The 16,560-nt window shown below is 40.9% G+C and overlaps 1 protein-coding gene across 3 annotated transcripts in view; it reads right to left on the minus strand.

Moving 5' to 3' along the window:
• PFKP (phosphofructokinase, platelet) overlaps positions 1-16,560 on the minus strand; it is a 166,522-nt gene that overhangs the window by 121,941 nt on the left and 28,021 nt on the right. For all 3 annotated transcript variants that reach the window (XM_082257730.1, XM_082257731.1, XM_082257729.1), the window contains exon 2: positions 12,697-12,770. In XM_082257730.1, the coding sequence (XP_082113856.1) occupies positions 12,697-12,770 (74 nt within the window). The remainder of the gene's footprint in view (positions 1-12,696; positions 12,771-16,560) is intronic.

Here is a 16,560-nt window from a genome sequence, read left to right on the forward strand (position 1 = left end):
ATATGTAATCATTAAAATGGCTTATGTAGGAAAACCACAAAATTGCATGTAATCTCCATAATAAAGACGAGAATTCCAAGTTGCTATTTATAACCGGTTACAACGTTAGGAATACTTTAATGTATTTAACTGTTTATGTTAAGCCAAAAATGTTTCTCTGACGTCCCTTGGAATGCAGGCCCGGGGCGAAGATCTGTTTTAACATGCCGGTGCTGTGAAAAGAGTCTGAAAATACTCTGTGCAGGAAAAGAGTCCCGGGAAATGGGAAGAGGCATTGTGTGTAGAGGAATCTCACAAATGCTATACAACTACATGGATGGCACAGCTGGGAAACAGTGTCCTAGTTTATGGTAATTAGTCATTACTGGGGCTTCATAAAAAAGAATCCCACTAACGTAAAACTACAATGATCACTTGTAAATGATAGAAAATGAGGAGTTAACGTTTATTTAATTATTATTTTTTTTTTTAAATGATAGTTTAAAGCGATTGAAAAGTCTTGTTTTTTTCTCCTATAAGGCCTCTTGCACACGATACTCCTGTTTGAGCATCTCCTTTTTCATCTGTTTTCTTTTTTTAATGTATTTGCACATATTTGCGCACATATGCGTTCGCGCAATTTCACGCGCTTGCGCGCATTTTTGCGCAAATGCGTGAAAACTTATTCTCATGTTCTTGTTTTGTGCATTATGTATATGTCCCATTTGCGTGCATTTACACGCATGAAGTGTAAATTACTGACCTAAAATGCTGATTTTTCGTCCTCTTGCACACTTGCGAACGCATGTGCGTGAAAATACGTGCAAAAAAAAAAAAAAAAAACAGATCAAAAAGGAGATGCTAAAACAGGAGTATCATGTGCAAGAGGCCTAAAAAGAACAATTATGTTATACTTACCTCCTCTGTCCAGTTGGTTTTGCACAGAGCAGCCTGGTTCCTCATCTTCTCGGGTCCCTTTTTTGCTCTCCTGGCCCCTCCCTCCTGTTGAGTGCCCCCATAGCAAGCTTCTTGCTATGGGGGCACTAGACCAGAGTCACAGCTCCCTGTATCCATTGAAGAGACAAGAACTCACTGCTAAAGGTGGTGTAATTGCCTGATGACTCACACCGATGCATGCCCCGCCTCGCCTCCGTGAAAACTTGATAAAGGAAAAGGAATTGGCAGCACTCCAGGTTGAGTCAAAATCCAGATTTATTGACTGGACATCCAAATATGACAATCGTGACAAGGTAGACGCGTTTCACACACTGACTGTGTGCTTAATCATTACCACTACATTTCCCTGTATCCATTGCTGCTGCTGCACACAGAAGGTTTTTTATCTTAATGCATAGAATGCATTAGGATAAAAAGACCTTCTGCCTTTAGAACGTCTTTAAGTTATTATTGCAGTGTGTACCTTAAGCTGATGAATAGGTATGCAATCTCTTCATAGTTACATAGGTCCAGCTTGGATCCATGTAAGTATGTACACTATATTACCAAAAGTATTGGGACACCTGCCTTTAAACACACATGAACTTTAATGGCATCCCAGTCTTAGGCTATGGGATCCAATACTGAGTTGGCCCACCCTTTGCAGCTATAACATCTTCAGCTCTTCTGGGAAGGCTTTCCACAAGGTTTAGCAGTGTGTCTATGGGAATGTTTGACCATTCTTCCAGAAGTGCATTTGTGAGGTTAGGCACTGATATGGACAAGAAAGCCTGGCTCGCAGTCTGCTCTAATTAATCCCAAAAGAGTTCTAATGTGTTCTATCAGGTTGAGGTAAGAACTTGTGCAGGCCAGTCAAGTTCCTCCACCCCAAAATCGCTCATCCATGTCTTTATGGACCTTGCTTTGTGCATTGATGAGCAGTCATGTTGGAACAGGAAGGGGCCAACCCCAAACTGTTCCCACAAAGTTAGGAACATGAAATCGTCCAAAATGTCTTGGTATGCTGACACCTTAAACGTTCCCTTCACTGGAACTAAGGGGCTAATCCCAACCCCTGAAAAACAACCCTACACCATAATCCCCTCTCCATGAATTAGAGTGGAAACTGCGAGCCAGGCCTTCTCCTCCAACATCAGTGCCTGACCTCACAAATGTGCCCCTAAACCTCGTGGACAGCCTTCCCAAAAGAGTTGAAGCTGTTATAACTGTAAAGAGTGGGCCAACACAATGTTAAAACCCTATGGACTAAGACTGGGATGCCATTAAAGTTCATGTGCGTGTAAAGGCAGGCGCCCCAATAATTTTAGTAATATAGTGTATATGCCAGTGATGGCGAATCTTGGCACCCCAGATGTTTTGGAACTACATTTCCCATGATGCTCATGCACTGCGCAGTGTAGTTGAGCATCATGGGAAATGTAGTTCTAAAACATCTGGGGTGCCAAGGTTCGCCATCACTGGTATATGCCATACCTGGAGTCATTTAAATAGTTTTATTTTATATACTTGTGTTAGTGAAAGAGAAAAGACATGGGAATGTGCAGCGTGTTACAAACGAGGAAGATGTTAGGAATGTTTCCGGTGCCGAGACTCAGGGAATACGAAGTGATTAGGAAAGCTTTCTACTATGCTAAGCCTGTATATAGTTCATTATATGCTAACTGCAATGTCCAAACCCAGATTCTAATTTTAAATGCCCTATTTTCTCTTTGTGTGGACGCCTGATTGTTAATTTGGTTTGACATTTTCCATTATATCAGCAGAATCTCAGTTCTTACTGTACTCTTACTGTTCTGTTTCCCGGCCTGACGATCCCACATAGACGTCTTCAAATTATTTACATTTGAGTTGAGGATATTTAGCAATGGGCCATCTCAGGCTAAACAGACAGAAATTCAAGAGAATTTCACTGTAATTATTAAAGTGGACCGATTTCCAGGGATTGAAAAGGCTAACTAAATATATATAAATACAGTACATATTGTATATAGTGTCCTGCATTTTAGGTTTCCATGACCCTTTTTAGTGTATGTTTAGGCATCTCTACCAGTCTGCTCCTAATGAAGTCATGGGTGGAAACGGGTGAGCTGCTGCAGGTATGAAGCATACTTGCCAACTGTCCCATTTTTGCCGGGACAGTCCCGGCAAATAGGAGCCTGTCCCGGGTAATTTACATTGTCTCGGCAATGTACTTATTTGCACCTTGCACTTTATTTATATTTACATATTACATTTTGTGTATGGTCACACCTGAGCACATTTGACACTTTAGAATTGCGGGGAATTGTGATGAGAATTTTGAACTTTAGGCAGAAGTAATGCAGCTAAATGGGAGAATTATTCCCCTGGAATTATGTCCCTGGAAATTTTATTCAAATGTTGGCAACGGTATGTATGAAGTGGTGACAGACCTGCAGCAGTTCCCAAACCTTTTTGACACAACCACATCCCAGGCCGGTCCGACAGGCAAAGTTCCCACAGAGAGTCTGAGAATTTAACACTAAGCCGAGCCCCACACATTCCTTTTGATCCATCACTAGCATGGACAACTCCACTGGTCAACAAGAATGAGTAGAAGGTAGGATGGGTTGGGCAAGCATGGCCCTATAAAGTAATAGTGAGGCCTTGTTTGTGAGAACAGCCTGAGATTCTCCCTTTATAGAAGTTTGGGAAGCTGCTGCAGTTATGTGCAGGTACCCCTAGGTTCCCCTTTCCACCAGTGACAGAGTCTCTCTAAATCTTGCTGAACTATAGGCACTTTTTTTTTTTCATTTTGGATAGGGCAAGTAAGGGTTATAAGCCCTGTCAGAATTTTTTGCCATCTATGTCCTAATTCAGAGATTTTCCCATTACTTCCTGTCCCAAAGTCAAACAGGAAATGAAAGAAAATCACTGCAGATTAAGGGAATTCCCTGGAGATCATCAGAACTAGTGTCCCTCTCTGAAGATTTCCCCTCTAATACTTTTCAGGGGACAACCCAAAAATTGGGATTTTCTGTTACTTTCACTTTCAGTTCCATTCACACTAGCGCGACTTGTCAGGCGACTTGGTCGCCTGACAAGTCGCGGTGGGTCGCTGGCCATTGATTAGCACAGGACCCGTTCTAATAGGAGCGACACAAGTCGCTCCGACTTAGAAAAAGGGTCCTGTACTACTTTGGGGCGACCTGCATTGACTTCAATGATATGAAGTCCGTGCATGTCGCGCCGAGGTCGCCCCAGCAAGTAGCGTCGCCCCTGTGTGAACGGGGTCTCAATGATAATGGTAAACAGGACAAATAGAGAGGGTGAATCTCCTAAACAGGGGAAAGCAATAAAAACTGACAAATGTTCTAATCCTTCTCCACTCTATCCAAAGCTAAAAAAAAACTTTTGCCTTTAGTTATACTTTAAGCTCTGCACACGTTTGCTTAACCATTTGCCGACCGCCGCACGACTATTTACGGCGGCGGTCAGCCCCTCCTGGGCAAAGTGACGTAGGGGTACGTCACTCGCCAGCAAGCCAATAGGGGGCGAGCGTGTAACTGCCGGAGGTGCGTTCCCGCCCCCGCTCGTTCCCTGACATCCCAGCGCGATTGATCGGCAGCTCCGATGTCCGCCGGCCACCCGCGATCGTCCGCTGCAGAGGGAGAAAGGCAGGCGGCTGATGTAAACAAAGCCGTCTGTCATTCTCCCTGGTGTAACTGCAGAGATCATACGATCCTGCTATGTAGGATCGTATGTCTCTGTGGTTACATGAAAAGCCACACCCCTTTACAGTTAGAAGCACGCCCCTAAGGACACATTTAACCCCTGCCTCTCCAATAAAGTTAATCCCTTCCCTGCCAGTGTCATTTTTACAGTAACGGTGCATATGTATAGCACTGATTACTGTAGTAATGTCACTGGTACCCTCAAAAGTGTCAAAAATGTCAGTCAAGGGTCCGATTTGTCCGCCGCAATGTCGCAGTCCCGCAAAAAAAAAAAAGCAGATCGCCGCCATTACTCGTAAAAAAAAAAAACAATAAAAATGACAAAAATCTTTCCCTTAGTTAGTAAACGCAATAACTTTTGCGCAAACCAATCAAAATACGCTGATTGCGATTTTTTGTACCAAACATATGTAGCAGAAAACAAATTGGCCTAAAACTTTAAAAAATTTTGATTTTTCCATTTTTTTGGGGGGAATTTCATATAAAAAAATGTGAAAAATATTGTTATTTTTTCAAAATTGTCGCTCTTTTTTTGTTTATAGCGCAAAAAGTAAAAATCGCACAGGTGATCAAATACCACCAAAAGAAAGCTGTTTGTGGGCAAAAAAGGACGTCAATTTCATTTGGGTACAGCGTCGCACGACCGCGCAATTGTCAGGTAAAGTCACGCAGTGCCGAATCGCAAAATAGGGCCTGGTCAGGAAGGGGGTAAAATCTTCCGGGGCTTAAGTGGTTAACAGCCCAATTGAACTTTCTGCATTTATTACTGAAATGCAATCAGGCTGCATATACAGTAATAAATATGATATTGTCAGTTTGTTTTTTTACATACTATATGCTACAGCAGAGATCCAAGTCTTCAGAGATCCAAAAGACCCCCTGCACAGTGTTCCACTTATCAGCACCGGTCATGGAATTTGAGTCCTTTTAATAGCAGCACTGGCATTGGTCATTGGATAGCTGGAGACATGGTTTGAAGCATTGTGTATGAGAGCAGCAGTCCGGTGTTCTGCCAAAAACTCCAACTCACCAAAATCTCCAACCACATCACTTCAGTGACTCTCCAGCAGTAATGGTTGCAGATTTTGACAAATTGGCTGTTTTCACAGAACACCCGCAGTGTATAAACTACGGTACTTGATATAATGAGTGGACATTGTTAGTTCGCCCATTAATAACCAACAGCATGGCTGCCTCCAAGGCAGAGACAACTTTTTTTCCTCCTTACCCGGTGTTCTGTCAAAACAGCCAACTCGTCCTGTACCATAGTGTATACGCTGCCGGTGTTCTGTGAAATATCCAACTCATCGAAATCTCCAATTATCGCTGCTGGAGAGTCACCGGAAGTGACGTGGTTGGAGATTTTGGCAAGTTGGAGTTTTCGGTAGAACACCGGCTCTCCAGCTGCCAGTGTTCTAAAAATTCATCTGACCCATAAAAATTCCGGACCTCGTCACTTCTGGTGACGCTACGTCAGAACCCAGCTGGTGCGACAGCTGGTGCGAGCCCCGGTGCGCATGCGCAGAAGACATTTTCGAGGTCCGATGAAATTTTAAGACTTAGCAAACAGCTGACTGAGAGGAGGCGGGGCTGAGGTGGGATGGAGTTGCCGCCACGTCATCGATTTTTTACAGGGAGGCGGTATGGAGCTATAGAGCTGACTTAGAGGGGGCGGGACATAGGTGCGTAATGAATGCATTAAAAACGGCTCCTTCTATTCTAAGTATGCTAAGTAATAATAATAATAATGAATTAAGAAATGCTAAATATAATTGTTTTTTAATATTTTTATTCAGTATTTCGTTATATTTAGTAGTGACAAGGTCCGGAATTTTCATGGGTCCGATGAAATTTTAGAACACCAGCTCACCACCTGGCTACATTTTAGCACAGGATGTACAAAGAAAACCACAAAATTCAAAAGCCTATTTATTCTACCACAACAAAAAGGATAATTTTAATAAACACTATTATATTCTGATGATGGTATGTGGTTAATATATGTGATCATTTCCAGTATTTTAATTTTTGTTTCAAAAGCTTTTATTAATATTTTTTCCACATTTACAGACAGACCAAGCTGCCCATCAAACATGACAGTGACACAGGTTGGAGCCGGAACCCAACAGTTCATAAGAAGACCTATACTAGCAAACAAGATGCTTTCAGAAACGCTGTATATCCACTATGCAATGCTTAAAAAAAAAAAAAGTAGGGCTAGAAAAAAATGTCAAACTCTTGCAGTTCTTTACCCACATTGACTGTCACATGACCAATGCCAAGGCCTCTTTAAAAACTATGTTTACAGGGGTATTAGTCAGTCACATGACCATTTCTCCAAAGGGTTACAGAATTTTATTCTGGATTCTGGGAAACAGGTACATTTTTATAAAGGAATAATATATTCAGGGTAAAGGTCTATTTTCACCAAAACAAATGGATAGTTTGTTTTTTCGTACACAAAGCCGTCATGGTTTTGTACTTCTGCTTTTTCTGCTGTGTATTCCATACATTGATCTCTATGGTGCACAGCGTAGAGTGTACAGAATGCAAACATACCTGTTAGCAGCAACTGTCACCAGCAAGCAAGTGTATTTACCTACAGCCCACTAATGCAAACACTGTCTACTGTAAATGACTTGATGACAAATTGGAAAGTCTGGGGTGATAAATACAGGGAGAAATATTATCAGTGGATAGAAGTAATGCTGCACGGGTAATACTGTCTGCAGAGGCTATATGGGAGACTTGCCAGACATTCCAAGAAGATTACTATATACAATTATATAATTTAAAAATAATCCTTTCTGCAGCTGTGAGCAGAATGCCATATACAAATATATTCTGGTTTATATCAATACCATTTAACACTTCTTACCTGTCAGTAGAAATGACCAACATGTCCACCCAAGAATCCCGAAACCCAGGCTTCCAAATATATAAGTACTGCCTTCTAGCTCTGAAGTTGGCATTTTTCACAGCCCTCTACTGGATAGTTAGGCTTGCTGTATTGGATTAAGGGGGGCATTGGGGGCGTTCTAAAGCTCAGACAATGAAGCTGGGAGATGCCAGTCAAATTATGAACCCTGCCCAAGTTCTGGAGATTCCTGAGCATTCATGAAGATAAAAAAGAGAGGTCAAGTTTTCCCTGTTGGAGTCACTGGTTACCCGCGAGGAGTCCAGCAAGGGCAGCAAAACTGTCTAAGTAAGCCTAAAGTCAATTATGATAATAAAAGAATTACCAAGGGGGAACCCTGGAAGAAGTATGCTCCAATAATCATCTGCTAGATGGTTTAATCACCTGCTAAGTTAAAATCCATAGTAGATGGACTAAACTAAAGGCTCCAATTGCTTTCCTCAAAAACAGTTAATTTTAGCCCCTAATTATCAACAGTTGGCATATATGCAAACTACCTTAAAATTCATCACCAAACATTATCCTGCCTTTGATTCTTTACAAGGGGAATGTAAAATCTCAGTTTCTTCCATTTTCATAGGCTCCTCACAGCTATCATATGAGTTTTTTTATATCCAATTCGCAATCTAGAGTTCAATCTTACCTTCAAACGTCACTTAAGTTCAAACTTAACTTGAAACAATTTATTTATTCCTTGTTTATTTTCCGCCTTGACTACTGCAACTCCCTCCTCACTGGCCTACCTTTACACAGGCTATCCCCCCTTCAGTCTATTATGAATGCTGCTGCTAGACTAACACACCATACTTACCAACTGGTGACTGCTGCTCCTCTCTGCCAATCTCTTTACTGGCTTCCCCGACCTCATTAAAAAAAATGCAAAATACTAACCACAACATACAAGGCCATCCACAACATCGCCCCAAACTACATCACCAACCTCATCTGCAGATATCGCCAAAATCATCCTCTCTACTCCTCCCAGGTTCTCCTGCTCTCTAGCTCCCCTGTTACCTCCTCCCATGCTAACCTCCAGGACTTCTCAAGAGCCTCTCCCATCCTCTGGAACTCCCTGCCCCAGTGTGTCTGGTCAGCTCTCACCTTGTCCGCCTTTAGGTGATCCTTGAAAAATCACTTTTTCAGGGAAGCCTACCCCACTTCCACCTAAGTACTGTACTTGAGTTACCTCCATTAGATCATCCCCTGCAGCTATTACCTTTTGTACCATCTTCCCCTCCCTTTAGATTGTAAGCTCCATGAGAAGGGCCCTCCTACTCCTTCTGTATTGAACTGTTAAAAGAAAAGGAATTGGCAGCACTCCAGGTTGAGTCAAAATCCAGATTTATTGACTGGACATCCAAATATGACAATCGTGACAAGGTAGACGCGTTTCACACACTGACTGTGTGCTTAATCAATGATTAAGCACACAGTCAGTGTGTGAAACGCATCTACCGTGTCACGATTGTCATATTTGGATGTCCAGTCAATAAATCTGGATTTTGACTCAACCTGGAGTGCTGCCAATTCCTTTTCTTTTATCAAGTTTTCACGGAGGCGAGCCGGGGCATGCACCTGTGTGAGTCATCAGGCAATTACACCACCTTGAGCAGTGACTCCTTGTCTGTTCAATTGTATTGAACTGTATTGTAATTGTACTGTCCCCCTTTATATTGTAAAGCACTGCATAAACTGTTGGTGCTACATAAATCCTGTATAATAATAATAATATATAATAATAATATAGGTGCTCTTAGATTTGTGCGTGTGTGTGTATTGAGAAGTTTATATTTACAGTAGTCAGACAGTACAATCTTCCAATAAAGGCAACCTTTAGCCTTATTATAATGGCATAAAACCTTTAGTCATGTTTCATAAAGCCAACTATTCCCAATAAATAGAATTATTCATGAGAACTGAAGGACCTAATATACTGCTAATAAAGCCAACACCTATAAAAGATCACAAAATGAAAGCTTGTCACTTTTACTTTTCCCGGTGTGCAGAGAAGGACCTTTAGAGGTTTGAGAATTTAAAGGAATCCAACACATATGATTACTGGAATGTGGATTTGGAGCAGACATATAATAATGAATGTGAGACAATCAGCTTTATTTTGATGATGTTTTAATTATTTTGATTATTTTTCTGCTCTGCATAGTGTCAAGATCACATATGTGGCTTCGGCCTATGCGAGGGAAGTTCTGTGGTGTAGGCCAATATGAAAACTGAGAGCTGAAGCAGGAAGAGTTTTAGAAGCTTAAAGTGACATTAAACCCAATAAAAAAAAGCACATTACATACTATCAGTTGTCAGTTGTAATGTACTAATTTGTGGATCGAGCAGCACATCTGGAAAAAATGTTTTAATTCTTCCCTGCTTCCCCAACTTCCATTAGTAGGGTGGCTAAATACACTTTACATGGCTCCACAGTATGTAGGAAAGTAGCCACTCTTGAAATAGATTATTGAATGTGATCCTACTGCGAATGCGTCCCTGACAGCGCTGGTTCTGGTTCCTCCCACAAGTTTATCAATGGGCAGTTTACTGATACAGCCACCACTGGCTGGGTCGGCACATAAAAGCACAAATAAACCAATCATTGATAAACATGTGGGATGAACCAGAATGAATGATGTGAGGGACATGAGTGCAGTTGGATCACCAGCACAATTACCCATTGGTGTTGGAGTCTGATTAGAGCAGTACAGGGGACCGCAATATACATGCACTTCTCTGATTCCATAAGCAAAAGTTACAATAAAAGAGTCACACTGGGGAACACACAAGGTTAATTTCTAGTCCTTTCTTATTTTGACTTTAAAAAGCTGTTTTTAACACTGTGCAGGATTGGGAGGTCTGTTTAAGCTGGATCATATACACCCCATTCACACTTGTGCAACTTGCCATACGTATTGGATGTGAAAATCGCATGACAAGTCGTACTCCATGTTTTTCAATGCTAACCATTCATATATGTTCGACCTCAAGTCGTAGCTACTTCAAAGTAGTTCATGCACTACTTTGGTCCAACGTTAACGCAACTTGGGGGCCATAGACTCCAATGTTAACTCTCAAAAGTTGCATGAAAGTCGTATCTGAATGTTTTAGATACAACAGAGGGTCCAGTTTTACAGAGGAACAACAAGTCACATCCAAGTCGCACCCATCCAAAGTTGCGTCAACGTTGCACCAAAGTTGCGGCTACAAATGTGAATGGAGTCCAGAGATGTATAGTAACTAAGTAGAACTACTTCACTACTGTACTCAAGTACCGAAAGGCGGTATCTGTACTTTCCTAGAGTAGAATTTTTTTCTCCTACTTCCACTTTTACTTCACTACATTTTTTCGATGATTTCAAGACTTCTACTCCGTTTTTTTTTTTTTTTTTTTTGTGCTGCATAGTTACTCGTTACTATTATAAAAATTACCACTGTCAGCAGAAGTATGGAGAGGGTTTATCACACTTTGTATGACACTATGCATGTCTTTCATAAAAAAATGGGAGAGTTGGTCTGCGAGCTGATTGGGCTTTGGGTTTTCTTGCCTCCTCTCAGCACTCGGTGGTCTACATGGGGGTCCTAACCCCTGGGCTATAACTAATTTCTCAGGAATAGATAGTTATTACTGTTATTGTTTGTTTTCTGAAGTATGCCTATACAAGAGGTAGTATTGATAGGCACTAGAATTTACTATACAATGGCGTATTTGATGCAACGACAATTTCCATGCCTTTCCTTACAGCTGGGATTTTGCTATGTTTTATTCTTTTCCTCTGCGATCCCTTGATTATGTCTTTGTTGTATGGAATACGATGCTGCTAACATACACAATCCTTTAGGCTGCATTCACATGTCAGCTTATAATCGCGGGCAGAACCGCCGCGGTTCCGCCCGCGATTCGGAGATTTATTGCAAATCGCGGGACGCCTAGCGTTGCCCGTTGATTTGCAATAGCCCCCCAAACGCCGAGCGATGTTGCCGCGATTTACGCCCGCCGAATCGCGGCAACATCGCGCAAACAAAATCGCGGGACGCAATACGCTCCAAAGAAGCTCTTGTACTTTTTTGGAGCGTATTGCGTCCCGCGATTTTGTTTGCGCGATGTTGCCGCGATTCGGCGGGCGTAAATCGCGGCAACATCGCTCGGCGTTTGGGGGGCTATTGCAAATCAACGGGCAACGCTAGGCGTCCCGCGATTTGCAATAAATCTCCGAATCGAGGGCGGAACCGCGGCGGTTCTGCCCGCGATTATAAGCTGACATGTGAATGCAGCCTTATGCTTTGTATTCTCTCCCTTACCACGTGCATTCATTTACACTTGTTTGTGATAATCTGTACTGGTGCTGTTCTGATATGTCATACTTTGGTTTTGTTTCTGGCTTTTCTTGTTTACAAGCTCAATAAAAACGTTTGTATTAAAAAAAATTAAAAAAAATTACCACTGCCAGAACAGTAGATGGCAGGTTTCATGAAGCTCAAAACATGTGTATTATCAGCGCATACGAAAATAAATGCTACTGTATGTATATATAAAAGCTGCATTTGAAATAATAAAAAACAATATGATGTTCAAACTTTTGACTTCTTTCTTTAATAACTACACAGTACTTGTACTTTTACTTTTACTTTCAGTACTTGAGTAGCAATTTTTTTTTTTCAAAACTACTGGTACTTTTACTTTCAGTACTTGAGTAGCAAAATTTAAAAAAAAAACTACTTGCAATACTTAAGTACAAAAAATGTTGAATACTTTAGTACTTCTACTCAAGTCACTTTTTGATCAAGCACTTCCACTTCTACTCAAGTCACTTTTTGATCGAGCACTTCCACTTCTACTCAAGTCACTTTTTGATCGAGCACTTGTACTTTTACTCAAGTATGGGTTTCGAGTACTTTATACAACTCTGATGGAGTCTTAGAGTCACTTAAACAAAGAGAATATTAGTATGAGATGATGCTCAAGAAAGCAGGTGACACTGGAGGAGAAAGTTGCGATAAGAAATGCTAGGGTCTCATGAAAGGTTTTGGCAGCTGAAAGTTTATATACAGTATATCTACAGTATTATCACTGTATATTTATCTGTTTGCTTGAAATTAACTTGAAATCACCATACAAATATCAAACAGAAAGGTGTTATTCATGCCTACCTCATGGACAAAGTAAACTTTGGCTTCTACATAGATTCCCATGCGAACAACAGCACGGACAGCGGCATTCATACCTGGAGAAAGGGAAAATGTCTGTTAGTGATATCATTAAAAAATGAAAATACTGCTTTGTATATTGCACATTTTACAGATTGATGCTATAAACCAGCAGCTCTGGACTGGGGCCTAAGAGATTGATTTATGCTTTAAGGCTCTACTCCAGTACTCCGGTCCCCTGTAACATATTAGTACCATGTGCCCCCTTCCTCCATGTTTAATGCTCATTTAATGTAGGAGAGATTTAAAGCTGAGGAATACTTTCCCTATTCTTCACTTTACGTTTGGCTCTACATGTGAGCAGACCCTGACCCAGTACAAATATTTGTCCAAGGTCCGAGTTAACTTGTGTATTTTTCAGGTACCCACTAGATGCAGCCACCAGAGGATCAATATGACAGCCATTTTGTTGAGGAAAAGAAAAACAATAACAGCAAACTTATTTAGCTTTCATTTCCCTTTAAAGTAGACCTAAAAATTTTTTTCACTTTAGGCACCCTCTAAAATTTTGGACAATTTTGAGGCACCCCATTATAAAATATAAAAAAAAATAAACTAAGAGTTTTCCAGAACACAGCAACATCCACACATGTAGGACACCCAACGTTAGAGGCAATCTAATCTTCCAAAGCCAATACACCTTTGAAAACTGGTGCTGACTAGTATTCCATTGTTTCTCTTTGCCCTCAGCTTCTCACCCTCATTCAGCTAATGTGACCTCAAAACTGATGGAAAAAGGTGGGGTAGGAGCAAACAAATATGTTCTGCAGGCAGCCAACGTTCACCTAACAACCAATGACATCATTGGTTGTTAAGACGCCAGAGGTTGGAAGGTAATAGTACACAATGAAAACCGGTGGCTTTCTGTAGCTAAAAGGCAGGCTTCATCCACCTGCTGGCTTGTTTACAATTTTTGGGCAATTTTTAAGGACTTTTCTATAGCACCCCTGATGAAACCTGAAGGCACCCTGGTTGAAAAAGGCTGCTCTAGGAAGAATTAAGTTAATTGCTAAGCCCAATTACACCATGGGCAGGATTGAGAAGCTGTATAGTCACGCAGAGGAGGAGTTAAATGATGGTGATCATGGAATTGTAGTTGCTCCTTTATGTTTCCATGGGTCTCCAATTCCTCCAATGGTCCAAAAACATATTGGTGGGCTCCCCCGCCATTTAACCAAACTGGTCCTGTAATATAAGCGGTTCTATGTGCCCAACAAATCATTATATAACATGCCAATGCAATATAAAGTAAAACTGATGACCCTTTGGTACCTCATAGTGATTGTTCTTATGTTATTGGCCTTGTTTGGACAGTTAGGCAGGCTGACCTTTATAAACCAAAAACCAAACTGCATGAAATAAGAACTGGCATTGTCAGCAACCAATCAGAGAAGTAGTAAAATATCCGTCGCACTCCTTACAGGTTCGCCCACATGTTCGCCCACATGACACTGTGATAGGCATTACAAGCTGACATTTAAGAACCTCATTTTTCTGCCTTGAAACATGGATCCTGTGAGGTACCAAAATGTTGGTCTGTGATCCTGTACCTTTATGTGAATAAAGGAGAAGATTATCACTATATCAAGGTGTACTGGTTAAGATCCTTAGCAACCAGTCAGAGGTGGCAAGGTATGATGACTTGGAATCTGACTGGTTGATAACACAATACAGACAGATCTCATTTTAGATAGTTTCATAAATGAGATCTGCTCTGTAGTAGAACCACAGATCCTCTTTGAGTATGCAACCAGCTCATAGGCCCCATAATCTATATGGTAATCCAAGATGTCATACTGAATAAGTATAGAATGATGCTCTCCTTGTGGTGTGTTTCGGTAACCTCGTTTTTTTTCTTCTGCGGACTTATGATAAATCATCTCAAGGCATATTCTTCTAGGAAATTACAAGCAGCAGTTATTATGCTATCCGGACATCTAGGATTTCTGAGTTCTGTGAATAATTGATAAGCAGAGATAAAAATGGTGGATAAAAGATGGTAACTCAGGCAACCAATCAGATTTCAGTTTACTGTAATCAGAGAAGTGAAAGATGAATTAATTGATGTGAGTTACTGCACTTTGTGAACTGTTGTTTGCCAGAAAATATTAACACAACACAATGAGTTTTGTGTATCGTAGGTAACTATGGCACAAGGTTTTAGACCTTCATAATAAGATTATGGGATTTGCAAAAAGCCATTTGCCTCATTCACAACCAGAAGGCGGACTCCACTTACAACTGACACAGAATTTCTCTGGTGTGCACCATATGAAACATATCGGACTATCAGTGTCTCTGCATGAAAGAACGAGAAGGAGAACCTAATCTGCTAATAAAGTAACAGCTGTTCCTCCTTTAGATCTATCCAGTGTCCTGATATATAATAGTATTTAAATAATAAATGGATATGGATAAATGATAAATTATCAGCTTTCTTTATACTTTTCTCAAAGTAATAAAGGTAAGTGCAAGGAAAGGGTTGATTCCCTTGAGTTTTCATATAAGAACCTAAAATGGCCTTTTTCCTTGGCTTCACTACCTTACCTACTGCCACTCTTCTGCATCGCCATTTTTTAAAATCCAACACTTGCACAATTCTCTGCCAAGTATTTAGCACATGGCAAAAAACTGCGACACGTGTGGGCACTTTCCGGGGATTTTTGTGCATTCACACTGTTTCCGCTAATTTCTGGAATCTAGGACATGGCAGAGACCCAACTGTGCACATATGTGAAAATCCCGACAAGTGCACAGACATCCTGTGGGTCTCAGCCAGGTCTTCAGGACCTGCGCATGCACAGAATCTTGCTGCATGCATACATCCTTGGTAAAACTTCCTCCTGGGAATGTGTGTCTTGGCAATCCCAGGAGGTAGCTGGGGGTGCTGTCCTTTACCAACTGTACTGTTCCTTACCAATCATATTGAAACATTTTCCAGTTCTGCAATGGGGCAGGAGGAGGAACCAAAAGAGAGAAAGCACATTAACGTAATGTGTGTAGGTCTGCTTTAAGCTGGCCATATAAAAGTAGAATTTCGTTCTAATGTCTGTAACGGAAATCTGAAAAATCATGACAGAGCATTTAAACGTTCCGTCTTTGAGTCAACTAATTTCATTCGAAATCCCATAAAGTTTCATCCACACCTGCTACTTGAATGGAATCCAAGACAATAAACAGGTTTCCTTTGTGCCTAGAACATGCGCAATATGCATGATTTTTTCCACACAAAAACCTCATTCACAGCTGCAATTTCTTTTGTTCTAAAAGATTTTTCCATCCTGCTCGTCGATAACCATTAGAAAATCAAACAAATGGTCTGAAATTCTACCAGCCTATGACCACTTTTAATTCAAATAATAATTAAATGTAAGCATGCACTATATGGCCATGAAGTGTGTGGAAGTATATGGAACTCCATATTATTGATTTAATGTGATTCTAATGAAGGTTGCAGTAAATGGTACTGCACACACTACATTAGTCAATTGTAGACAATTGTGAGTTCCAGCCTTGTGGTAACTGTACAAAGTTCCAGTATGACTGTACCCATAGTTTTAGTATAACTGTACTCCTGTGCACATGGCCAGCTCCATAAAGAGATGGTTTGATGAGATTGCTGTAAAGCCAGTCATCATAGAGCTCTTACCCCAACCCAACTGAATACATTTAGGATGAAGTGAACGTTGATTGTGAGCCAAGTCTTCTTGTCCAACACCAGTACCAGACCTCACTTCCTTGGCTAAATGGATACAAATACCTACAGATATACTCCAAGTTCTTGTGCAAAGCCTTCCCAGAAAAGTT

The sequence above is a fragment of the Pelophylax lessonae genome (genome assembly GCF_965119305.1).
Source record: "Pelophylax lessonae genome assembly, chromosome: 5".
NCBI lineage: Eukaryota > Metazoa > Chordata > Amphibia > Anura > Ranidae > Pelophylax > Pelophylax lessonae.